Source organism: Falco biarmicus, chromosome 1 (assembly GCF_023638135.1).
Source record: "Falco biarmicus isolate bFalBia1 chromosome 1, bFalBia1.pri, whole genome shotgun sequence".
Taxonomy (NCBI): Eukaryota; Metazoa; Chordata; class Aves; order Falconiformes; family Falconidae; genus Falco; species Falco biarmicus.
Window position 1 is genome coordinate 89038488 of NC_079288.1, and position 25481 is coordinate 89063968.

General features: G+C 59.3%; 3 protein-coding genes across 9 annotated transcripts; 1 reads left to right on the forward strand and 2 right to left on the reverse strand.

The window, feature by feature from the left end:
• Positions 1–286: 286 nt before the first annotated feature.
• On the forward strand, positions 287–7150 carry TEX261 (testis expressed 261). The gene is made up of 6 exons (XM_056350323.1): positions 287–437; positions 1284–1363; positions 1861–2014; positions 3981–4048; positions 5160–5262; positions 5690–7150. The coding sequence occupies exons 1-6, from the start codon at positions 368–370 to the stop codon at positions 5803–5805; spliced, it is 591 nt and encodes a 196-aa protein (XP_056206298.1). The 5' UTR covers positions 287–367; the 3' UTR covers positions 5806–7150.
• Positions 6444–19109, reverse strand: LOC130154288 (shootin-1-like). Of its 7 annotated transcripts, XM_056350264.1 has the most exons (19): positions 18230–18759; positions 17549–17616; positions 17166–17229; positions 16787–16881; positions 16496–16622; positions 15745–15842; positions 15412–15493; positions 15067–15161; positions 14631–14777; positions 14052–14205; positions 13778–13901; positions 13379–13428; positions 12808–12917; positions 12582–12641; positions 12180–12387; positions 8735–10261; positions 7997–8135; positions 7147–7276; positions 6444–6696 (listed from the first exon to the last, which is right to left on the reverse strand). In XM_056350264.1, exons 1-16 carry the CDS (start codon positions 18579–18581, stop codon positions 9978–9980), a joined length of 2118 nt encoding a protein of 705 aa, XP_056206239.1. In that variant the 5' UTR covers positions 18582–18759; the 3' UTR covers positions 6444–6696; positions 7147–7276; positions 7997–8135; positions 8735–9977. The 7 variants fall into 7 exon arrangements, with proteins under 7 accessions (XP_056206239.1, XP_056206275.1, XP_056206265.1 ...); XM_056350300.1 differs by lacking the exon at positions 18230–18759 and adding an exon at positions 18953–19109 and having other exon boundaries at positions 7997–10261; positions 17166–17226; XM_056350290.1 differs by lacking the exon at positions 18230–18759 and adding an exon at positions 18953–19109 and having other exon boundaries at positions 7997–10261.
• Positions 19110–19497: 388 nt separating this feature from the next.
• Positions 19498–24690, reverse strand: ATP6V1B1 (ATPase H+ transporting V1 subunit B1). Its single transcript, XM_056350312.1, has 9 exons — positions 24264–24690; positions 23259–23360; positions 22974–23071; positions 22013–22136; positions 21423–21573; positions 20853–20935; positions 20520–20624; positions 19933–20062; positions 19498–19832 (listed from the first exon to the last, which is right to left on the reverse strand). Exons 1-9 carry the CDS (start codon positions 24360–24362, stop codon positions 19666–19668), a joined length of 1059 nt encoding a protein of 352 aa, XP_056206287.1. The 5' UTR covers positions 24363–24690; the 3' UTR covers positions 19498–19665.
• Positions 24691–25481: the final 791 nt, after the last annotated feature.

Here is a 25481-nt window from a genome sequence, read left to right on the forward strand (position 1 = left end):
TGGCTCTGCACAGTTTTGGAGGATCTCTGTACAGTTTTGGGGGGCCCTGCACAGTTTTGGGGGTCCCAGCACAGTTTTGGGGTTCCCAGCACGTTTCAACGTCCCTGCACAGTTTTGGAGGGTCCCTGTACATCTCGGGGGGGGAGTGTACAGTTCTGGGGGCCCCTGCACATTTCGGGGTCCCCCGTGGCTCCCCGCCCCGCAGTAGGAGGCGGGCGGGAGCCCTCCCCGCCTGCAGGGGTCGCTGTGGCGCAGGCGGCCGGGCCGGGCCGGTCTCTCTTGTTCCGGCGCCGCGTGTTCAGCGCCGCCGCCGCCGCCGCGGGAGCAGGAGCGGGAGCGGCGGGGCCCGGCCCGGGGCTGCCCCGCCATGTGGTTCATCTACGTGCTGAGCTGGCTGTCCCTGCTCATCCAGGTGGCCTTCGTCACCCTGGCCATCGGTGAGGCCGCCGCCGGGGGGCTGCCGCGGACCGGGGCGCTCGGGGGTGCCGCCGCGCGGGGTCTGGGCCCGGCCGCAGGCTCCGCCCAGGGGCTGTCGTGATATGTCGTGTGTTTCTCGATAGGGGAGGTGACGCCCGGGATGGGGAAGCCTGGGCTCCTGCTGGCACACGGTTAGGGGCCGCGGGTCCACCAGCTCCCGGGGGCCCGGGCCTGGCCGGTATGTCCCGGGCATCCCTGGGTGCCCCAGGGGTTGGGGGTCCCTGGGTGCCCCAGGGGTTGGGGGTGCCGTCGATGCCTTAGATATTGGGGGTCCCTGGATGTCCCGAGGATTGGGGTCCTGTCGGTGCTTCCAATGTCCCCGAGTGCTCCAGGGACTGGTGGTCCTCTGGATGCCCCAGAGTGCCACAGAGACTGGGGGCCCCCTGGGTACCCCGGAGATAGGGGGTCACTGGGGGACCCCTGGGGACACCCTGGGTGCCCCAGAGATTGGGGGTTCCATTGGTGTTTCTGATGCCCTGGGTCCTCCAGAGATTGGGGGTCCCCTGCATGCCACCGAGGCCACAGAGTTCCCCAGACACTGGGGGCCCCTGGGTGCCACAGAGTGACCCAAAGGTTGGGCGTCCCATTGGCGTTCCAGTGCCTCTGGGTCCTCCAGAGACTGGGTGCCCCTGAGGTCCCCTGGGTGCCCCAGAGTGTCGTGGGGAGGGGGGTGTCACCCTTGCCCTTCAGTCCCTCCCGCACTGGGTGAGCACGGACCCCCACAGCTGAAGGCACCGGGGTTTACCTCGGTCCCTCCCATCCCCCTGCTCCGGCCCGCGGGGCTGAGCTGGGTGTTTCTCCTGCAGCTGCTGGGCTGTACTACCTGGCGGAGCTGATTGAGGAGTACACAGTTGTCACCAGGAGGATAATCAAATACATGATCTGGGTAAGTCCCTGTGCTCGCAGAAGCGGGCAGCTTCTCACTGAGTGTGCCTCTGGGGCAGCAGCGGGGCTGGCAGGGCAGCTGTGATGTGGGACGTTGGCTTTGGGCAGAGGCAACAAGCACTTGGGGAGCTCCTGCTTCCCCTGGTCCCAAGGCAGTTCTGTCTCCCAAGGAGGGAGGTTGTCAGGGGCTGCTTCGATTGGCGCTTCGCTTAATTTAACCAGGGAGGTGGTGATCCTGCCTGACTCCTCCTGGGTGGCACTGCATTCCCTGGCTGAGGAAACTGAGGCCCAGCCATAGTACGTCCTACCAGGAGCTGCACCAGGAAGGTGGCATTCTTGTTTGGACCTTTCCCAAGGGGCTGAGAGGGAGATGCGTGGGGAGATGTGTCATCAGACCACTGTAAAAATCACAGCAGGATTCCTGCCCATGCAGCTGCCCACGATCTCTCTGTCTGCACCTTTGTGTTTGCCCCAGGCAACCCCCATTCTCTCTTCCAGTTCTCCTCAGCTGTGCTGGTTGGCCTCTACCTCTTCGAGCACTTTCCTGGTTTCATGGTGGGCGTAGGGCTCTTCACCAACCTGGTCTACTTCGGTTTGCTGCAGACCTTTCCCTTCATCGTCCTGACGTCCTCCAATTTCATACTGTCCTGCGGTGAGTGGAGCTGTCACCTTCCTATGGGAGTGGGCGTAGGGGTGGAGGAAGCCTCATCAGCCCCATCACCGGGTGGGCTCTGGGTGGCAGCAAAGGTTTGGGTTTTACTGTTGCAGCCCCCGTGGCTTTTAAAAGGACTTTGAGCTTTGTGCTGTACTTTTCAATGGTGTTTGATGATGTGGCTGCGATAATTGTGGGCTGGGCATGGTGATGTGGGAAGTGCCTTTGGTTGTGTGCCCTGGCACAGAGCTGGGGATGCCGGGCTCTCTCGGGCACCCGCTGCCTCGCCTCCAGCCAGTTCTGCTCCAAACTCAGGCAGCAGCACTGGGGAAAGGAAATCCTAGCCAGCCCAAAGCTTTGGCATTCTCCTGTAAACCTCCTGTTCTGGGTGTTCACTGGGTCTTGATAAAGAACAGAAGGGATCTGAAGCAAACTAAAAAAACCTGGCATGTTTAATTGCATCCTGGTGTCATGCTGAGCTGTGTGAGATGGTGCATGTGTGTGTGATCATAAGGAGCTTATGTTTAGAGAAAGAAAAGCTTTGAGACAAATTTTCACAATTAATGTAGAAGTTCAGCAGGGTTACTGTAGAAAGTATAGTTAGAAAAGTGTGTTGCTGAGCTTAAATTGGGGATTTTTATTTGCCACATTTGCACCTTTCCTGTGGTGTTCGCCAAGCCTGTTTCTGCAGCCGTTGTAGCTCCATCCCTGGCTGGGCTGCAGGCTGCCTGGCCCTGCCTGGGCAAACCCTGGGGCAGGTCAGGCATGACGGTCTCTCCTCTTGTCTGAGCAGCTGGCGCAGGGTTGTGATGTGGGGTTGAGCAGGGGCTCAGATTAGCAGCACTGATATTTTGACCAAAGTGGGCAGCTTAGTTTGTCTGCTGTGCTTGGCTGACAAACAGCCAGAGCCATGTCGTGGGCCAAACATGGGAGTTCAGAGGTTGTGGGCCAGCAGCTGTGCTAATTAAACTGGGTTTTGGCTGCTCTGAGTAGATCAAATGGTTTTCTCCTGCTGCGAGTTGCCGAGTCTCCTGCGTGTTTCGGTGTCCTGTGCATGGATCTGGCTTCAGATCTCTGCTCTGAGTGATTTGTAGTGACACCTTAAGTAGCAAACGGGCAAAATTTCCTTCATTGTGACTTTCTGGAGTCCTTATGCATATTTCAGGGTGCTGTCTGTGTACAACTGAAATACCTTTGCTCCTCAAAGCGTTCATGTAGGCAGGATTTTATCCACTATTTGAAAATGCATGTAGCTCTCCCGCGGTGTGTAGACCAGGAGGTGTGTTTTCTGACAGACCTAGACTCTCATCTGAATCTTGGGTGACATCCTTAGGCTAGAGGGACAGCAAAGCAGCGCAGGGTGCAGCGTTTTGTGTTGGGGCTGTCTCTTGCTGGGGCTGTGCTGAGCTGGTGCTCCTGGGCTTGGTGTCTCAGATAAAAGGCAAAAGAATTTCTGATTCCTGCTTCTTAAGAGCTAAGTGGTGTTTTTCGCTGCCAAGGACAGCGTTAACCCTCCTGTCCTGGCTGCATTTCAGCTTGACTTGGTTTACAGATGGCAGAAGAGCTTCTCTCCGCAGCAGCTGTCAGGGACACAGGGGTTTTCGCTGCTTCTCTCAGCGCTACGCAACATTAGCAAGTGTCAAGCTGGGCTCTCCAGGGTGCCCTTGGGGACACTGAAAGTAAAGCACCAGAGGGACGAGGGACTCGACCAGGGCTGCACGGAATGGAGCTGGGGGAGGGAACTTTGGCTGCTCACACCATTTCTCACTAGATGCGTGAAAATATTTTAGCAACAGCAGGATTCCAGGTGTACAGGGGCTGAGGGGAAGGGGACGTGCGACAGAGGAGGTGTTCCTCGCAGGGGCTGCGGCAGTGGAGGTGGATGTCCTCTTTTGGGGGCCTTGGAATAAGCAGATGGTATTTTTTCCTGGCTGGAGACTGACTTTGCTGTGTTTTCCTTTGGCAGTGCTGGTTATATTCAATCACTACTTAGCGTTCCAGTACTTCGCCGAGGAGTATTACCTGTTCTCTGAGGTGAGAGACCTTTGGGAAGGAGTCGATCCGTGTTCTTCCAGCCAGCGTGGAGCTGCTGGTGGGAGGGGCAAGAGGAAAATGCTATTTTTTCAGTCAGCAGTAAGACACGCTGAGGATATTTTTCGTAGACCTTCCCTGGGGGTTCCTGTGCTCATTCCCTCAGAAGTACCAGGGAAATGACGGTTTCTTTTCTCAGCTGTGGGCTTGGGCCTTTCTCACCCAACTCCAGAGCAGAAGAAATACTGAATGTTAAGCACAGATTATTTTTTTTTCTGAAATGCTAAAAACTAGGAAAGTAGAAAATAATCTTTTTTTTTTTTTTTATAAGCTAACCACAAGTAACTTCCCTTTTGGAATTATTGTTCATTATTTTTATGTCTTCTACACACTAATTCTTCTGTGTCACCATTCTCACACCTGCCAAGACAAAGGTCTAGATTCACCAAAAGGCTTGTTTGGGCCCAACAGTAGCTGCCACTTAGTGCAAATTTAAAAAAAAAAAAAAAAACACACACAAAAAAACACCCTTCACCAAAAATAAAAGAAACAACAACCTTTTAATGAAGTTTAACACTTCTCCAGCATTTGTATGCACAGGGAAGCTGGTGTGGCAGCTTGGTACCAGCGTCCCACCCCAGGGCAGGAGGAGCCAAGCCCAGGTCTTGGCTCTTCCTTTTAGTCCCTGGAAGGTGTAAAGAGGATTTAATTAGTAATAACAGCACGACCAATTTCCTCCTTTTTAATTCTGTTCTTTAATTCTGGGATTTGGGAGCAGTAAGGGTTTTCGGGCACCTAAGACAGGAGCAAGGGCTTTTCCTGTGTGCCCTGTCCTTCTGTGGAAGTTACTGAGTGAATTTTATCCCCTTATCAGCTTTGCAGGGCAATGCTATCTCTGCACCCGAGAGACTCGGGAGAGATTGAGTTGCAGTTCTCTCCCTTCAGTGCCCTTTCTCTTGAGGGGTTCAGGTAGGAACGTGGGGTGTGTCATAGGGAGCTACAGCTGGGGCTAAGGCAGCGCTTGTGGGCATCAGCCCGGACAGAAGTCAGTGTGTGAAGGGCTCCTGGGTGCATTGTGGCTCAGTCCTCACTGCCTCTCTTGCTCTGCCTGCAGGTTCTCGCCTACTTCACGTTCTGCCTGTGGTTAATTCCTTTTGCATTTTTTGTCTCTTTGTCGGCTGGAGAGAACGTCCTGCCTTCCACGGTGCAGCCTGGAGGTGAGCATTCCCAAAGCCTGGGCAGACACCTGCTGGATTTTGACAGGGGCTGTGCTCAGCCTACCCCATTCCCTCCGCACAGAGTGGGGAGCAGGGTCAGCTAGTTGGGTAAACCCTTCCAAAAGCCAAGGCAGGAAAAAGGGGGGCTTCTGCAGGGTGAGGGCTGTTCCAGCTTTGCATCCTGCTTCTCTCTGGTCCTGGGGCCCTGTCCTTTTCCTCCCTACACCTTCAAGAAAGGGAGCTCAGGATCTGGGCTCCCTGTCAGTGGCTGCTGGGAGCACCCAGGCAGGCTAGATGTGAGCAAACCGAAAAATTCCATGCTTTAAAGGCAGCTCATGCATTGCCCTGAAATCAAGATGACCCATCCCAGGGCTCCCATGGCCGTCAGTGGGTTTGTGTTTGATTGTTTTTTCCCTTTTCTCTGCAGACGACGTGGTTTCCAACTACTTCACCAAGGGGAAGAGGGGTAAGCGTTCCGGTATCCTACTCATCTTCTCTTTCATCAAGGAGGCCATCCTGCCTAGCCGACAGAAGATTTACTGAGCCCCGGAGGCAGCCGACATTGGCTGCGGTGACGGAGCAGGGCAGACCCAAACTGTGCAGAGGGCTGCGAGGGAGCACTGTCCCCAGGCCTTGCTCGAACCCTCCTTGATGTTTCTCAAAGGGATTTTGCTAGGAACGTATAAACTGGGCAGTGACCGGAGGTGCCAGCAGCGCTGGACACGCGCGGGGAGGGCTCGCACCTTTTTATACAGCTCTGCTGATCCCCCGGGACTGTGTGCAAGAAGGATGTTTGGCTCCAGCTGAGCGCAAGGAGTGTCTGGCCCCCCCAGCGCTGCCCACCCTGCTCAGGGACCTGGGAGGCATTGTCACCTGCTGGGGTTTAAAGCCAGGAGTTTGCGCATGGTGTAGTTTGGCTGTGGGGGAACCATTCCCTCAGAGTGGTGGCAGAACGTGCTTGACGTTTAAATGAGTTTTACACAGAGCCATTAATTAAAAAAAAAAAAAAAAGAATAAAGTAATCAAACTGTCAAACTCCCGCATATTCCTGCTGGGAGCCTGCCAGCACTGGAGGATGCCGGCATCCCTCTGTGTGGCATGCGTTGGGAGGGGAGCATGAGGGCAGGCACTTCTCCCTGTGCTCTGCAGCTGCAGGGAGGTGACCTGGAAGGACTCGACGCTGCGTTTTGTGTGATTTTAATGTTGGAAATACCCACTCTTCTCTTCTCTGGTTTTGCTGGAAGCCTCCCTGAGTGGCCAGGATGCTGCAGTAGTGCTGGCTGGCTGAGCGAGGCCCCAGGAAGCCATTTCACAGAAAGCAATTCTCCACTCCATGTGAGGGGAATGAGATGCTGAGCAGGTCACCGTGACTTCCCTTGGGTTTCATCTGCTTGGTGTTCCCAGTGCTGCTAAACTCACCAGGGCTTTCCTTTCCTAAAGGGAAAAAAAAAGTAGATGATCATACTGAGAAGGAGGTGAACCCTTTGTTCTTGTTCGTCGTAATCACAAACCCCCTCTTTTTATCCTCCCCCCCTTTCTGCTTTGTTGCTGGTCACCTTCAGCCTGTGCCAGAGCCAGGTGTCCCCACGCTAGCCAGGAGCCAGGGCTGTGTGCGGCTGTAGCGCAGGAATGCCTGGGCACTGACAGCGCATTTCACAGCTTGGGAAGGCTTTTTGAGGTGTTTCAGAAGAAAATGGTTCATTTTCCTCTTGTGGCCAGTTCTGGCTGAAGGCAAAAGTGAGGCACGTGGTCCCACCACACCCCTCCCTGCCACAGGTATGTTCAGGGCCCACTAACACTGGTGTGATCTGATGCTCATACAGTAGATGTGTGGTTTCTGTTTGAGAGCTGCTCCTCTAATAAAGGTTATAGATGGAAGTTCACCTTATTGGAGAGGCTGGATGCGGTGGCGTCCCTCTGGCTCACAAGTGTTCAGCTCCCATGTTGAGCTGGTGTCACGTAAGGAAATTACCCTCTGTGCTTGCTGGTTATTTTTTATACTTTTAGACAAAAACTGGAGGACAAGAGAGCTGTTGAGGGGACCCGAGGGCTGCAGAAGGCATGTTGCAGAGGCCTTGGGAGATGCTGATCACTGAAAGGGGTTAGCAGGAGGTGTTTATACAGAGCTCTTTGTTATCGGGGAGTTGCAGAAAGGTAAAAGCACTGAAAGCAAAGCAGAGTGATTAGCAGCAGGCAAAGCAGGCAAGAAGATGCAAGGGTAGGGGTAGGAGAAGAGCATTGGCCTTGCCTGTAGAGCTGGGAAGCTCCTAGCAAAGCTGCTCCCTGGCTCGGGTGCTGTGCTGTAATTTTGTTTCAAGGCCACAGGGTGGGGGACGCTGGGCCCCCCTGCCCCTGCTCACTGCCTGGGCAAGCAGAAGGACAAGCCGGATGCTTTTGCACCCTTCCCTGAAGCTTAACCTTGGCCACATTTAGGCTGAAGAATAGGGCTCCAGCCATGGAGGGAGGCGGAGGCCAGCAGCGCAGGGGGTGGCACCAGGGGGGCAGCAGGCTGCTGGGAAGCTCTGGATGTGTGTTCACAGCTCTGCTCTAAACTGTGCTTCACAGTTTCCATCGCCTCGGGTGCAGGCAGCTGGGCCCGGGCAGGCGAGAGGCGCTGGCCAGGGGCAGCAGGAGAGGCAAAACCCCCCCTGAGCCAGGTCTGCATGGCTGAGGATGGCAGGGCAAGCACCGTGCCTCTCACCAGCCTTTGCTCAGGTTTTAAGTTTAGTTTTACCTCATAGAACATGATGCAGGAGGGATGGAAAACTCCTTGAGAGCTGTCAGTGCCACGATGGGAAGAGCAGGGCATGATGGAGGGCTCTTTCTGCAGGGTACAGCAGTAAAAGCAGAGCCCTGGGACTCCTGCCACTAACCTAGTGGATAGGATGTAAATGGAGAAGATCAGTAGCTCTAATGTCCCTTTTACCAAGTCTTTTTAATCCTTGTTTGCCTGTTCACTTAGCCAGAAAGCAAGGGTAGATTACTTTGTATTTTTCCAGATGACAAATCCATTTTTCCTGACTATGGCTTGTGATCATCGGGTGTTTTAAGATGTTAATGACACACATTTCTTTGAGCTGAACCAGATTCAGAGAAGACGAGTAATAGCGAGCGAAACCCTATAAATATTTAAAAGGCAAGCACCAGAAAAAGCACACACACACACCCCCAAAGGCTACAGCTGCACGGGAGAAGGTAAGGCTGTGGGGCTGTGAGGACCATGCTCTGCTCCCCGGCTGGGCTCTTGTCTCCTGCTGTAACCAGAGAGGTTTGGGGCTGGCTCCTGAAAATGCACCCTCTCACGGGAGCCCGGCTTTGGTCAAAACGCCCTGTTCCTTGCCCTGAAACCTGGGAAACCTGGTGAATAAGATCTAAAATCCCTGATTATTCCTAGGGCTGAGGCAAGGATGCTCCAGAGCCCACCCACAGTGGGTTTGCAAGAAGCTGTAGCTTAAAAAGAAGTGTGAATTACCACTGTGATTAAGTATTGAAGAGTCATGTATATTAATACACAGCTGCCCTCCGGAGCATCTCTGCCTGCTCGGCCCCTCTGCCCTGGCTGCGGGGGCTCCAGCAGCTTGGGGACGGTGCAGCCGGCTGGGCACGGCTTTCCCATCCGGCGGGAGCAGAGCCGGCATTGATTTTCATGGGTGTTTGGAGGGTGTAATCAGGGGAGAGGAATTCACTCGATACGGAGCGGGCAGCACGGCGGTGGGAAAGGGCAGGCAGCTGATGAGTAACCGTGCTGGGGCCGCGACATTTTCCCCGATGGCTCCCAGCAGGTGCACAGAGGAGGCCGGATTCAGCAGGGATCGAAAGGTGAGAGCCCGGTGGTGCTGGGTCCCTCATGATTGGAATCGCCTAAAAACCTGGATTTGGAGAAACTCAGCTCCAGGGGAGAGGAGGAGCAGGGGGGGCAGCCTGGCTCCAGCCTCCCTGGGCTTTCTGAACTGGTGAAGCTGGTCTCGGTGCTGTGGTCCCTGTGGCTCTTGCCTTCTTTTCCAGTAAGAGGATCTGTTGAACAAGCTGACATTCATCCTTTAGTTTGGTGAGCTCGTACATCTCACAAGCAGCCTTTCCTTGTCTGCTTTCCACATGATAGCCCTCAGGTGTCTGGAGAATCGAAAGGCCAGGACGAAAAACACTTGGTAATTAGAAAGATCAGCTCCTTGCCTTAAATATTTTAGTTCAAGTTGGCTATGCTTTCAAGAAGGAGAAAGAAAATGTACTTTAAAAAGCAGAGTGATGGAGTGCTGTAACACTCCAGGCTGTCCTCAGGGAACGGGGGACCGCAGCTACCACAGGTCCACTGGGCAGGGACCTGTCCCCTCCTTGGGTGCATCCAAGCCAGCTCACCCTTTCTCCGGTGCCACCGTGGCCGCGGAGCAGGTTTCCTGGCATGTCATTAGTGCTTTGGGCCGTTCGGCCTGATCCCAGACAGCTCTTTAATTACTGCAAAAAGGCATTATGAAATCATTGGCTGGAAGCGGGAGGTACATAAATCCAGACTACAACTAACACCGGTGTTTTTAACAGGGAGGATAATTAACCTTGGGAGGGAGATGCAGTGTGGAATGGGCACGCTCCTCGGGAGCAGCCACGGCTGGTGCGCTGCTGTGGTACACAATGGCATAAACTGGAGAAGAGAGAAGGCATCCTGGGTTGGGCAGCTGGCTTAGCCCTCTATAGGGGATGCAGGATGTATGTGCCTGCTTCTATAGGGGCCCACACAAGTGATGGGCAGCACAAACCTGCCCTAACACCCTCCATGTCCCTGTGGCATCGTCTGAAGGAAGGGGTGCCCCCCTCCGCCTGCAGAAGGGACGTTTGAGGAGCCACCAGCTCCCCATCACATGGCTTCCCCCTCGAAAACCACGCTCTGGCACAATGCTGATGGCTGAGCAGCCGCCACCTGCAGCTCTGGCTTCTCGTAGGGGCTTGGTGCAGACCCAGCTCGTTCTCCCTGCTGCAAGTTCAGGTCTTGAACTGGACAACTTGCCTGCAATGACACCAGCCCTGAGACCAAAAGGGGAATTTCCCCGGCAAATTAACTATCTGGTGCAAGGGATGAGGATGCTCTCACTGCCTTTCCCCCACTCGGCATTGCCTGCCTGCCATAAAACAGCGGAGCTGGAGAAACCACAATTAAATTAAGGTTATGTTTGGGTTTGAAAGGAAGAGCCGTGGCATGGGTATGGCAGGGTTTGAGCCTTAGAGTCAGCAGCTCGAGGGGAAACCCCATCTCCTGTGCCCAGGCACCCACTGAGACACTTGGCATCTCCTCACACTATGGCATTTTTGATTTTAAGATGACCCGGAGGTGGAAAGGCCACGAGAGGGGTGCATTTGCTGCAGGGCTGCACGCCCGAGCATCTCCCTGCATCAAAGCAACTTGCAGCAGGGGCAGAGGGAGTTTCGGTTCCCCCTCGAGCCCTCGGTGGCTGCTGGTCAAAAACAGGCATAGGCTGAAGAGCATCATCCCTTTGAGCGATGGGGGTCTGCTGGCTTACTGGGGACCCCAGCCTTGGAGCTGCGGGCCTAGAGGGACCGTTCAACCTGGGGTGCTGCTGGGTGAAGCCTGGGAGCACTGGGCTCCCCAACATTGGCGTACCAGGAGAAGTGGATTTGACTGGACCATACTCTCCTGGGAACCCAGGAACAGCTGACCTGAACCTGCCCCGCCCCCCCGGCCCCGGCAATGGGGGTGCAGCCCTCCCCAAGGCTGGATGCAGAGATGGGGATCACCCAGTGGGAGCTGCCTGAGGGATCGGGGAATCCAAAGGAAAACCCGAGACCTTCAAGGGTGTGGGGGTTTCCCTTCACCAGAAGCAGGAGTTTAGGTGTCACTCCCCAGGGTCCCACACAGGAGACAAAAGCTGCAGACGAAGGGCACCATGGGGGGCCCCACCTGCAGACATACGGTGCCAGCCCCTCCATGCTGCCAGCTGGGGCTCAGAGCTTTCCCAGGGGCTCCACTGGCACTGAGAGGGGTCTTGCATCCCCTGGTCAGCACCGCAGCAGGGGACATGGGACACCACAGCACGTTCTGCCTTGACACAAGCCCCAGTCCCTTGCCATCAGGGTCTGGGTGCCATTTACCTCCTTAAACGTGGCGACTTCAGATGTCAAAGGGAGTGGAACACAAGTATCTCCTCACAGTGGGTAAGTGCTGTCATGCGTGTCCCTGCCCAGCTGCCAGGCACCCTGGGGTGGCAGGAGGGTGGGTGCCCTGCTCCGGTCCCATGAGGTCTCTCACCAGGACCAGTTTGCAGCAGCTCCAGTGCCATCCCCATCCCACTGCCACCCCCTTCACCCAGCAGATGTGCCACTCCAGTGACAACGTGGCATGCAGGCACCCAGGGGCACCTTGCTTTAATTAAAGCACAAGAGGATGCAAGCTACTGGAAAATGAGGGTGAAAGCTTGGAGCAGCCATTCCTGCCACCGTGCTCACTCCTTGTCTCGCCACAGCCGTGCAGCTCTGGCTGGGCGAAGGGCAGCAGGGGATGAAGCTGCTTCTACCCTGGCTCTCCCCTGCCTCTGGCCAGGTGGGAGAGGGGCCGGGCCCTGGGGAGGCCACTTGTTGCTCGGGGTCTGAACGGGACCCCCTCCCCACTCCCCGATGAGCACCTGAATGGAGCTGTGCCGATGTCCTTGTCCCCTGGGGAGAAATGGAGAGACAGATGGAGAGGAGATGCTGAGTGGGGTGTGAGCAAGAGCAGAGCCCATGGGGACCCATGCCAGCACCCAGCAGCTTGTCACCAGGGATGGTGATGGGAGGGGACTGCAGAGCGTCAGTGGGGCTAGCGGTGGGACACCAAGGGGACACTGCACCTGGCCCTGGGGATGTTCTCACTCCGGGGGGGGTCATCCAGCCCAAGCCCCCACATCCACTTGCTACCAAGCCCTACTCCATACCAGGATCCGGTCTCCCCACAGCCCCAGCATCCTCAGGGTCCTGCTGCAGGGAGCCAGTGCCGGGCGCCGCGGATGGAGGTGGGGATGCGGGTGTGGATGCATCCACCGCCCAGCGCCGCCGCTGCAAGATGGACTCCAGCTGCTTGTCCCTGCCCTTCAGGCTGCTTTGCCGCTGGCTGGACCTCCTGCTCGCCCTCCTCATGGCACCCTAGGAAACACCGCAGACGGCTCAGATGCTGAGGGGCCACATCCAGGTGCTGGGACCCCCAGGGATGCAATCCCGGCCAGCCAGGACAGGCCTGGCACAGGCCCACACAGGACAGCTGCAGCTGGGGATAGTGGCACCCAAGTGTCCCCACACCACTGCCTGGTGTCAACCCACTGGGGGACAGGGCTGCTCACCAGGATGCCCTGCAGCTCCAGCGCTGCGCTCCTCTGCTTGCCGGGCACCACTGCCGAACCCTGCAGGAGGGGAGGAGGGAGGAGATGTGGCCCCATCCTGCTGGCCCTGCAGTTCCCCGGGGCTGCTGATGCACCCCAAACCCACCCCAAGTCCCAGGGCTCCCTGGGGACATTCCCACATAGGATGGGGGTGTCTGGCAGTGGCCAAGCCCCAGTTCCTGCCTACCTGGCCCAGGGGCAGCCGGTCCTTGGCGGGCCTCAGCACCACCCCGTTCTTTATCCGCTCCATCATCTCCTGCACAGCTCGAGCTTTAGCATCGTCAGCTTCTGGTTTGGCTGTGCAGGGAGCACCATGCTGAGACCCCATGCACTCATGACAGGGCTCAGTACATGCTGGGGTGGGGAGCTGCTGCCACCCTGCAGTCCCCCCAAGCCTGGGGGGTCCCTCTCTCGAGGCCAAACCCAGGTACAACCCTGCCAGGGCTCATCTCCCACCTGTGCCAGGGACTGTGGCTGGCACAGCCATGCATGCTGGGCAGGACAGGGGTGCTGGGGCCTGAGCACCCTCTTTGGGGGGGGGGGGTATGTTGGTGGGGTGCCCCTCACTCCACAGTGAGAGCTTGGAGCAACACCTTTGGATGGATGGGAGATGCCTGAACCAACACGGTGCTGGCAAACCTCTGTCCCAGAGAAACGCCAATCTCTCCCTGCCTAGGGACTGCCATCCCCGTGGCACTGCCAGGGGACCCCCGTGGCACCAGGACCTCCCCAGGATGCAGGAAGTGGGGGGGACTTACTGCGCTGCAGGTTTGCCAGCCCCTTCCTCTGCCTGATTGCTGCCAGTGGGCTGGAAGGGAGAGGAGAGGTGAGAGCTGCACCCCTCGCCCCCAGAATGCCAGACACAAACGCCCAGCCTGCCCCCGGGACCCCGCCGGCTCAGAGCCAGAGCCACCTCACCCTCCCCGACATCCCGCTGGGGTCTGGCCCCTGCAGCCAGCTCTGCCCCTGCCCAGAGATAGTGCCCAGGCATGGCTTGGGGACAGCCTGGCACGGCGGGCAAGAGCAATGGGCATGGGGGGAGAGGAGTTTGCCCCCAGCCCGGCTTATTTGCCATGGCAGAGACAAGCTGGAAGCCCCTGGGCTGCTGGAGCTGCTTTCCACAGGAGGTGACCAGGATGTCCAGTGGTGTCACTTACTCCACGGGGACAGCGGGTGCAGGTGGTGGCAGCGGTGGTGGTGGTGGTGGTACGCGTGCAACTGGTTCAGGGGTCTGGCTCTGCAGCGGGGGATCCTGGGCCAGCTTCTCCTGCAGCAACGCCACTGCAACAGGGTATGGTTGGGGCCGCGTGGGAGGGCTGCTGCCCCTCGGAGCCTAAGCCCAGCCCAGCCGTGGGCAGGCGGCGCCGTGGGCATCCCTGTGGCACCGCTGCAGGCTCCTGCCTGTGTCGGGCAAGGGGTGACAGCACCCACCTTCCTCTTCCAGGCTCAACAGCCGCCGCTCAGCCTCCTGCAGCCGCAACCTCAGCTGCAGTTTCTCATCCTCTGCCGTGGCCAGCGCAGCTTGGGCCACATCCAGCTCCTCTGGCTCCGGCCGCCTGCTCAGCTGCTCCTCCAGCTCCTTCACCTGTAGAAGCAGGGGGAGCTGGGTGCAGCCCAGGAGCTGGGGACCCCCGGTGCCATCCCTGCCAGGGACATGGATGCTCCCCAGTCCCACAAGTTGGCTGCTTGCAAGGAACTTTAAGCTGATTTTAGGGCAATTCTAGGCTGGGTGATGGCAGCCTAGGGGGTTGGGGGGGGTGCCAGCCCAGTGTGGGGGCTCCCACAGTGTGGTAGCACCCAAAATGCGCTAGTGGAAATCCATGGAAGAACAACCCCTCCAGGCTTATCACAGGGTGTGGGATGGGCAGGGAGCAGGCGATGGAAGGGTCTGATCCTGATCCCAGCCAGTTCCCACACCCAAGGGAAACCACCACCAGCCCTGGAGCTGTGCTGTGACCCAGCCCTGCTCCCCCCACTCCACGTCACCCACCCTTGGGGATAGTTCCTCACCCGCCGCTGCTGCTCCTGCCTGCCCTCCTCCAGCGCCCGGGTCAGCCGTCCCACCTCCTGCAGGGCCACCAGCAGCTGGGTGCTGGGCTCCGCGCTCTGCAGCAGGATCATGCTCTGCCTGTTCGCCTCCTTCTTTTGCACCAACATCTGCCCATGGGGAAGGGGGTCAGGGAGGGAGCGAGCCCCCGGGCTCACCCCAGCCAGAGAAAATCCCGTTCTGGGGAGGCTGGGAGCAAACCCCATCCATCCTCATCCCAGGGAACCGTGATGGGTGCCTGGGAGCATCCTCATCCTCTCAGGACCCAGGGCTAAGCCAGCAGTGGGCTGAGTACTGGGAGTCTACACTGAGAGCCAGCAGCCCCCTGTCTCTCTGACCTGCCGTGGGTACGTGCCCCCCCAGCACCCACAGGTAGGGTGATTCGGGGGCTGGCCGCACCTCATGGGCGAAGGCTTCGGCATGCAGGCGCAGGTCCTGCTCCAGCTCCAGCTGCTGCACCACCTCACAGTAATCCTGGGTGACAATCTGGGACACTGTCAGGGAGAGTGGGGGCTCAGGGAGGGCCAGGCCAGCACGGGGAGGGGTGTGCCACCACAGGGATCTCGGCACAGCCACCTCCCTTGGACAGGGACACCCATGTCCTGGTGATCCAGCTGCAGCTCCTAGCGCTGCACCATTGCCTTTGGTTCACCAGACTGGGTGGCACTGGAGAGCTGCCAGCTGCTCCTTCACGTGCTGGCAGGGGGACAGGGAGGGGACATGGGGACCCAGCACCCAGCTCACCTCTCTTGAAGGACTTCAGTGCCCGCTGGCTGTTGCCCAGGGCTGCCCGCAAGCGCTGCTGCTCCGCCTGCCCCATCTCCAGCTGCCTCAGGACAAGCCCCTGCTCAGCCCTGAGTTCAGCTGGGGGGGCCTGCCATGCCCAGTCCACCCCCCAGGGACATCAGAGAGATGGTAAGGGGCTGCAGGTCGGGGTCTTCCCTCCCAAAAACCCTGTCCTGATCTCAGCAAGGAGCTACAAAGATGAGCAGGAGCAAGGAAAGGGGGAGGGTGATGAAGGAGGACCCAGGGGTTCCTGCTTGGCTGGGGGGTCCCAGTGAGGGTCCCAGGAGGTACCTGGTCCTGCAGGTCCTGGTTCTGCCTCTGCAGGTCCTGGAGCTGGATGGTGAGATCCTTCTGCTGTGCCAGCAGCCAGGAGATCTTCTCCTGCAGATCTGGGAAGGAAGCGGGGAGCAAGGGGCATGGGAAAGGGGAGTGCAGCCCTCCCGGAGCCTGTCCCTGAGATCAGGCTGCTGGTGCTACAGCAGCCCCCCCAGCTCACCCCCATCCTGGCCATATCACCAGTGACCCTGCTGGAAGCTCGCTCTGGGAGGTGACCCAGAGGGACAGACACGTGCAGTACGGTGGGACAGCAACCAGTGGCACACCGGTACTCAGCACCCTTCTACCTGCCCAAAGCTGCCCCTAAGCATCCTCCCACCCCCACCAAAGCTCAGCCCACCGGGAAAGCCATGGCATCACCTCGTCATGGAGGGTTTGGCTGGAGTGTGCATCCCACGGCAGGGGGGTGCTCCCTCAAGAAGTGCATCCCCACAGTACTGACAGGAGTATCAGGCTGCAAACACAGCCCAAATTGACAACACGGGAAAACAGGATGGGAAAGGAGGAAGCGTGAGCAACAGCGCTTTCGTTTCATGTTTTTTGTTCAATGTTAGCATTACTTTCTCCTTGTTTACCCAGAACAAGACCCAGGCACAACCCAAAACCCCAGGGCCAGGCTGAGCCAGGCTGAGGGTGCATCAGGACAGGGACAGTGCTTTGCCTCTGGCTTCACTGTTTCTGGCTGGAAGCCCCCAGCCCGGCTCACCCTGGAGCTGCTGCTCATAGTGCTGGGCAGGGTCAGGGTCCTCCTCGGGGCGCAGCTCCTCGGGGGGCACCGCGGGGGCTATTGGTGCCAGGCTGAGCCGCTTCAGTTGCTTGTTTTCCTGCTTCACCTGGGGTTGGATGGAGATACCCCCCAGCATCGGGGTTGCTACTGCACCCACCAAGCTGGGTGTGCCAGGGGGATGCACTGGCACCCTTGCACCTACAGCGAGGGGCTGCAGGCACTGGGATGCTGTGGGGGGAATGGTGGTGGGGGCACACTGCCCAGCCCTACCTGGGCTGCATAGGCTTCGGCTCGCTGCCGGCATGTCCTCTCGATCTCGAACTCAGTCTCCAGTGCTGAGAGCTCAACCAGCAGTGCCTGTGATGCTGGCAGTGGCAGAAGCTGGATTCAGGCACCTGCCAAGCTCTCAGTGCTGGGTGGGGGTCCCAGCTAGCACCCTGCCCTCCTCCCTGACCACAGCCACTCTCGCTAAGCACCAGCTGAGCCCTACCAGGTCACCCAGGACCAGAGATGGCACCTGGCTCTGCACCATGGCAGGGACCTTCCCCCTCCACCATCCCACTGAGACCATCACTGCTGGCTAAAGCCAACCCTGAGTCCCCGTACAGGACCGTGCTGGGATGTGACACTGGAGTGGGACGGGGCTCACCTTGCTCGAGCTTGGCCAGCTGCTCCTCCGCTTCACCCACCTCCTGGCCAAGGGATGGATGCTGCTGGGGGAGAAACACACACATGGCATTGCATTGGCATGGCATCACATCATCATGGCGTTGCATAGGCATGCAGTATGGCTTTGCATTGGCACAGCATCACGTTGGCATTGGCACAGTGCTGCAGGGTCCCAGTGAGCCGCCTGGATGCTGCCAGCTGCACTGAGGGTACTGTGGCTGTGACACCCCGGTGATCAGAACCCTGGTGCTGTGGCACACAGCCACGGCTGGATGGGAGGGCACAGGGAGACCAGCCCTTCATCACCTCAGTTACAGGGGCAGGAGGAAGAAATAAAACAGAAAATGAGCCCATGAGTGATACCTGCACCGTAGCTGCCTCTTCATCCTCATCCTCATCCTCTTTCTCACTGCTCCCTGACTCCAGGATGGCTGCAGGGGAACCAAAAGCACACCAGAAGGTCACCCATGCAGGTGGAAACCCGAGACATGTTTCCATCCCTTTGCTTTTCTCAGCCTCATGCTGCTCTGTGAGAGAGGGACTGAGCACCCGCCATCCCACAGGCCAGGGGGCTGTCAGTGCTGCTGGACTCGTGTGTCCTAAGGCAATGGGGAAAGTCCATAGGGCAGGACAACCTGGAGCAGAAGGAACAGCCTGCAAAACTCCGACCTGATAGCACCCAGGGGCAGCAAAGGAGCGGAGGGCACTGGAGTAACAGGGCTGCTCGGAGGAGGTGGGAAAAATCCCAGTGAGAGATTCTGAGTGAGGGAAAAGCTGCCCCAGAGCATCCCGCTGCCACAGGAACCCCTTGCCCACAGCTTGCCCAAGAGGTGCTACCACAGAGTTGTGTCCTTGCTGGGCTCAGCTGGTGCCCACAGGTGTGGGGGGACAGCAGCATGACACAGGGGGACTGGACAGCCCCCAGCACCACTGAGCTTCCCTGTCGAGCCAGCCCTGTGGCACTGGGGAATGGTCTGGGGGATGTGAGACCGCATCAGGTGCTCCAGGGGCTGGGCTGGTGGGCTTGGGGGGGTGGCTGCTTACCTGGCTGCCCCCAGGACAGCTCGCAGAGTGGCTGTGGTACATCACGGCAGCAGGGCAGGAATCCAGCACCTTCCTCCCACCCTTCCCGTAACAGAGCTAATCTGGTGGGGAATGCACTCTGGAATCTAAATCCCCCCCATTTGTAATCCAGCCACCACTGCTGGGACCGTACACTGCCTGCAAGGCACCCACGGGACATGTGTGCTGCCCAGAAAAGGCCCTGGGACCCTTTGCCAGGACCCCATGCTGGGACCCCCATGCCGGGACCCCCGGGCCAGCTGTGGAGCTGAGGCTGTGCAAGCAATGCTGCTCCCCCAGCCTCGGTTCTTGCAAGGGGAAGCTGCACGAGCATGCAAATGCCTGCAAAAGCCCTAAAGAGCAGCTGGCAGCTGGGACAGGCACGTCCCACAGCCTGGGGTGGCAGAGGGACGGACAGACATGTCACGCCTGGGAGCTGGCAGCCAACCTAAATACAACACACTGGTTATTCACCCCTCCGCGACACAGGGCTGAACAAGCAACAACCCTCCTCCAGGCACAGTTCCAGGCTGTTTTCACCCCCTGAAAACCATCCTTCAGCCCACTGCACCCAGAGGCCACCACGGCACCCAGAGCCACCACGGTGGTTGTCACAGGGGACAACCAGAGCCACCCCCACCACCCTGCCTTGAGGCATGCAGGGACATCCAGCTACACATGAGCCCCCCCCATCCCCAACCTTACCTGCCAGCTGCGCGGCACCTTCCCCAGCCCAGGCCATGGTGGCAGGGCCGATGGCACCCAGCACCCCCTGCTTGGCCGGGTGCCTGCCCCCTCACCCTCCCTTCTGCTGCAGGGAAGTGAAACCGGCTACAGCGGGGGCTGAGCACCCCGGTGCAGGCAGGGCTGGCCCTGCCACAGCAGCCACCGAGGGCTCGAGGGGGAACCGAAACTCCCTCTGCCCCTGCTGCAAGTTGCTTTGATGCAGGGAGATGCTCGGGCGTGCAGCCCTGCAGCAAACGCACCCCTCTCGTGGCCTTTCCACCTCCGGGTCATCTTAAAATCAAAAATGCCATAGTGTGAGGAGATGCCAAGTGTCTCAGTGGGTGCCTGGGCAGCTTCCCACACCTCTGCCCTACCAGGCGTGGAGCTCTGCCCACACCAGGCTGCCTGCCTGGGCTGGGCAGGGAGTGCTGCTCCCACAGGGAGGGTGGGAAGGGACCAGGGGTGGGAAGGAGACGGCCACGGTGGGAAGTGCAACAGCACATCGAAGTTTTGGTGACCACGCTGGTTTTATTGAGCAAGGAGAGAAGGTTTCTGACCGCTTTGGGATGCTGGTGCCAAGGACCCACAGCCCTCTGCACCTGCTCAGCAGCCCCACAGGAGGGACCTGTGGATGGTTTCAGGGACACAGGGCTGCTCCCCAGAGCTGACCAGCTCAGCCCAGAGCTCAGGGGTTAGAGGGCCGTGCTGGCCGGCCCCTGGCCCGGTGCTTTGGCATCACGCGGGTAGTACTCGGCCAGGATGCTCTCAGGGATGCGCTTGAGCAACTGCTTGGGGAAGATGCGCAGCAGCTGCCAACCGATATCCAGGGACTCAAAGATGGTCCGGTTCTCGTAGGGACCTGGGAAGAGAAGCAGGCAGGAGCAAGGACATGCTGGGGGTCTGGTCCAACCCCCAAACCACCGCTCGGCTGGGGGCTGGGGTCCAGCCACCCGCCTCACCCTGGGTGATGAATTGCTTCTCGAACTTCTGCAAGAACTCCAGGTAAAGCAAGTCATCGGGCGAGAGCGCCTCTTCCCCCACCACCGCCTTCATCGCCTGCACGTCCCTCCCGATGGCGTAGCAGGCGTACTGTGGGACAGACAGGGTGGCAGGACAGACACTGTGCAACCTACCGGGCAGGCAAAGCACGGGCAGCAGCACAGCCTCTCCCCTGACCAGCTCCAGGAGCAGCATGCATATAATTGTATATGTGTATATATATTATAGGCAACAATATATGTTGCATGGAAAACAATCCAGCTTGCTGTCAGCCTGGGTTTCTTGCAGCAGGACAAGCTACGGCTCCAGCTGTGCTCTGGGGCTTTGCATCCCCTGGATTTTCCACTTCCAAGGGTAAAGCATCCCACCCCCTTACCTAAACTCTCCCTTATGTCAAGGAGATGACAGGAATAAGTGCTCATATCTGTCATGGCCAAAAGCACCACAATCTCAGCCCCAGGCAGGGGCAGGAGGGCTCTGGAGGGACAGATGATTCCATTTCCCACACTGCACATCACGGTTCCCCACCCCGCAGCCCAGCCCTTACCAGCTGGTTGGACACATCCCCGTGGTCCTTCCTGGTCATGCCCTCTCCAATGGCCGACTTCATCAGGCGGGAGAGGGAGGGCAGTACATTGATGGGGGGGTAGATCTGCAGGAAGAGGGGGACCCACACACACATTTGCCCACTGCCAGCACTGCTGGGTATTGGCAAGGGGACTGCTGCCCCCACTTCGGACTCCCCCCTGCCCTTGGCACCCCCATCCTGGTGCTCTCAGGTGGTTTCCAGCCCCATCCAATGCCGGGGAGGGGGACAGTGGTGCCAGATCCATCCCCACTCCGCCACAGCACAGAGCCAGGCAGGGGCACGGGAACGAACCTGCCTGTTGTGGAGCTGCCGGTCAACGTAGATCTGCCCCTCAGTGATGAAGCCCGTCAGGTCGGGGATAGGGTGGGTGATGTCTAAGGGGAGGCAGGATGGTGTGAGCCCCAGAAGCAGGTCTGGCTGTTCAGCCGGGCAGGGGACATGGCTGTGCCCCACGCTGGGGCTGAGCGGCGCAGCGTGGCCCCAGGGAAGCTGCACCAGCCTGTGGTTGTGAGCAAGAGCCAGTTCCCCCCATTGCCAGGCAGAGACCCACCTGGTTTAGGCTTGCGTGTGTGTGCACCCCTATGCCCATGCCTACGCATCCCCCTCCTCCACACCCCTCAAGTGTGAGCCCCCCAGCTACACCCTTTGGCTGAAACCCAGCGCTCTGCTCCAGCTGGGGGGCCAGAGGGACAACTTGGGGGGGGGGGGGGGGCGGAAATAACCGTAAATCATCCCAGCAAGCTTTGCTACCCTGACAGATCCTACAATCTCCCCCAGAATGTGGTAAAACAGAACAATTTGGGATTTCCCAGCCCTGTGGCTTCCCAAGGCCACGTGCCGTGTCCCCCCCGGGCTGCTGACCATCGTTGGGCATGGTCAGGATGGGGATCTGCGTGATGGAGCCATTCCTGCCCTCCACGCGCCCAGCCCGCTCGTAGATGGTGGCCAGGTCGGTGTACATGTAGCCAGGGAAGCCGCGGCGGCCGGGCACCTCCTCCCTGGCTGCTGACACCTGCGGGGCAGGGGAGCTGCCATTAGTGCTGGGGGGGCTCAAGCACCCCAGGCACCCCCAGCACCTCAGGCATCCCAAGTGGCCCAAGTATCCTGGACACCCCAGGTGTCCTGGGCACCCTGAGCACCCCAAGGCATCCCCAGCACCCCGAGCATACCAGACACCCCAAGCATTCTGAGCACTCCTCAGCACCCCAAACACCCCAAGCATCCCAGGCACCCTGAGCACCCCAAGCATCCGAAACACTGCAAGTACCCTGGAAGCCCAGGCATCCTGAGCACCCTGGGTACCCCCAGCACCCCAAGCACCCTGGAACCCCCAGCACCCTAAGCATCCCAAACACCCCAAGCATCCCGGGCAGCCCAAGTGGGCAGTCCTCATCCCCTGCCACACAGGGAGGACACAGGGACTGGGGCGGATCCGGGGGACATGTGCTGACCTCCCGCAGGGCCTCGGCATAGGAGCTCATGTCTGTCAGGATCACCAGCACGTGTTTCTCGCACTGGTAGGCGAGGAACTCAGCAGTGGTCAGGGCCAGGCGGGGTGTTATGATCCGCTCAATCCTGCAAGGGAGACAGCGTGGGCACCCCCAGATCCCAATTCCACCCTGGCAGAGCATCCTCAGAGCCCGGCAGGCTGCAGCATGTTGGCAAGGATGCCCAGAGGAGGGACCCCAGCTCTCGGGGTCCCTGAGCTGGGACCAGGCAATGGCCATGGAGGAGGAGGAGGGAGGCACCCACTGCCCACCCAGGCATCGGCTCCCAGCCACTGCAGGAAAGCATGGGGACCAAACACTGGCTGGGTTCAGTGCCAGCTGCCCCTCCCAGCCTGTGTGCACCCCCCTGTACTCCCCAGTGCCCCGCGCTGAGCTGCACTGGAGGCTGCTCCCCATCCCATCACAGCGGCAGTTTTGGGGGTGCCAGGAAGGCACAGGGAGGAGCCCAAGGGACTCAGCACCGTGCAAGATGTGCCACACACACACACTTCTGCAGCCCCTCTCTGCTACTCCGTGCAGAGCTTGCAGCACCCAGAAGCAGGGCTGACTGCTGGGGAGCAGAGGGACCCGCAGCCTCCGGGGGTCCCACACACAGCAGGACCCTAATGACCCCCAGCTGCACCCAGCACCAGGCTCTGCACCGTGATCCACCCGAGACAGATCAGGCCCTCAGTGGGGAGAGAGGAGAAGGGAGAAACGAGGAAGAGGAGAAAGGAGAAACGAGGAAGAGAAGAAAGGAGAAACGAGGAAGAGGAGAAAGGAGAAACGAAGAAGAGGAGAAAGGAGAAACGAAGAAGAGGAGAAAGGAGAAACGAAGAAGAGGAGAAAGGAGAAAGGAGAAACAGAGAGGAGAAAGGAGAAAAGGAGAGGAGAACTGCATGCCAGAGCCCCAAGGCTGACTCACGTGGGGTCATTGGCCAGGTTGAGGAAGAGGCACACATTCTCCATGGAGCCGTTCTCCTCAAAGTCCGACTTGAAGAAGCGAGCTGTCTCCATGTTCACCTGCCCAGGTGGGAGAGGCTGGTCAGCAAGAGCAGGGCAGCTTCATGCACGGGGAAACTGAGGCAGGCTTTGCCGTGGCAGCAACAGGGAGGCGGCAGCCAGGCTGCCTACATGTTCCATGCAGTCTGGGCTCCTCAGCAGGCTTTGCTGAGGTCGGCTGGGCTGTGCTGTCCCGGGACTAACTCACCCCCATGGCAGCGAAGACAATGGCAAAGTTGTCATCATGGTAGTCCATCACGTCCTTGGACTTCTTCACCAGCCCAGCCTGCCGGCAGATCTGTGCAGCAATCTGCAGCAGGACAGAGACAGGCGGGCAGCACAGGGCCAGTGCCCATAGCCAAGTCCCCCCACTGGAGGGGCCACGGCCCCCCTGGGACCAGGATACAGCCCCACAGCAGCAAAGGGCAGGGGACGGAGATAGGACGAATAGAAACCAGCGGAGAAGAGGTCATCCCTGGAGAGGCATCAGCACCCCCAGCTGCCCACCCAGCCCCACAGGTCAAGGGGGAGTGGGGTCCAGCCCCCCCACCCCAAGCCAGCCGTGCCCCCTTGCCATGGCACCGTGCCCATTGTGCCGGGCCCTGACTTGACCATGGTCACCCTCCTGTGTCACTCCCGATCTGTCAGGGATGGTTTTCCACCCCATCGCACCACTGTCTGTGTTGAGGGGGTCAGGGCAGCACTGCCCACCCACCACGCTGGTGCGCCTATGGATCAGGCTGGTTATCTCCACTGCCTCCTGCCCTGCCTGCCCCTGGTACAGCCATGCTTGTGGGGCCACGAGATGATGTGCAGCCCCCTGCCCCACTGGCTCAGGCACCCCACACCAGCCTGGATCAGCTCTGCCTTGCCGCCAGTGCAGCTCTTGTCACGCCAGGGTTTGCTTTACCCCTCGCTGTGCAGATGGGGAAACTGAGGCACAAGATAACGTGAGCTTCCCTTCTCCCGCATGCACCAGCCCATCACCCTGCATGGCTGGGGGCACTCAGGGAACACAACAGCCACCACAAAAGGTGGGTCTGGCCCCGTCACGGCAAGCAGAGAACCAGAGCACAGTGGGGAGAGGAGTTAAAACACAGAAGACAGGCTCCAGCCCTCCCAAATCCCCCCACACTGCCTCCTTCATCCTCATCCTCATCCTCCACCTGCTGCCAGGGCTGCATCAGCAGCTTAGCACCCCGTGAGGACCCACCTCATTGTGGGGGAGCCCGGCAGCAGAGAAGATGGGGATCTTCTGGCCCCGGGCGATGCTGTTCATCACATCGATGGGCGAGATCCCAGTCTGGATCATCTCCTCAGGGTAGATGCGGCCATGGGGGTTGATGGGCTGGCCTGGAGCAGGAAATTAGGCACCCACAGGGTACCCCAAAATGGGGGAATCGCCCCGGTTGGTGCCAAAAATTAGGCATGAACTTCTGGAGATAAGGAAGGAGCAGGCTCTTGGAGCAGTGCGATCACCCAGCACCAGCCCTGGGGTGGGATGGGCTTACCAGCCACCACCCCTGCACCCATACCCCCACCCAGGGCACTCCAAGGGGCATGGATGGACCCCCCTGAGAGTGGCATGGGGATGGCACCGTGGGGCTGCTCCAGCCATGAGGGCACAGCGTGATCCCCAGATCCAGACTGTCCCCAAGACCCTCATTGCCTGCAGCTGGTAAAAGAAGCTGGCAAAGCAACGCCGTGCCCAGAGCTGTCACCATTAATGTCCAAGAAGTCCTCGGCCATCACCGGGGGACCGCTGTCGATGGGTTTGGCAGAGCCGTTGAAGACCCGACCTGCAAGGAGAGAGCTTCAGAGGTCCCTGGCTGAAGGCACCAGCTGAGGGGGGACACCCAGCCCTGCGAGCGGGCAGCTGCCTGCTCCGTGGCTGCAGGGCAGGGTTTCCATCCGGCTCCCGCTGCCCTGTGCTGCTGCAGGCAGTGCTGGGACAGTCAGCAGTGCTTCCGAGACCGAAGGTCTGCTGAAGTCTCCCTGCAAGCCCCCCATAGCGTGCAGGGGCACCTGGGGGCTATCCTGCCCCTCCTGAGTACCCCCAGCTGTGGGGAAACCTGGGAAATGGAGGGCACGGAGGGCACCTATGGGTGCCACAGGACATCCCAGCTGCCTGGAGTGCCCCAGAGGGGACGTGGGTGCTGGGTGGCTGTGGCTGAGGAGCAGAGGACTTTGCACCTGGGGTGGCTGCAGGCATCCCCAGTCCCTGTGCCAGGGGACAAGGTGTGCCCACATCACTGCTTGGGGCAGGCAGGGACCATGTCACCCAAGGGCTGGGTGACACCACAGCAAGATGCCAGCACACAGAGCCACATCCCCAGAGACCTCCCCATGCCATCCAAGCCTCCATCACCTCCCCCATGGGGTTCCCGGGTCCCGTGAAGGTGGGATGACACCAAGACCCCCCCCCATACCA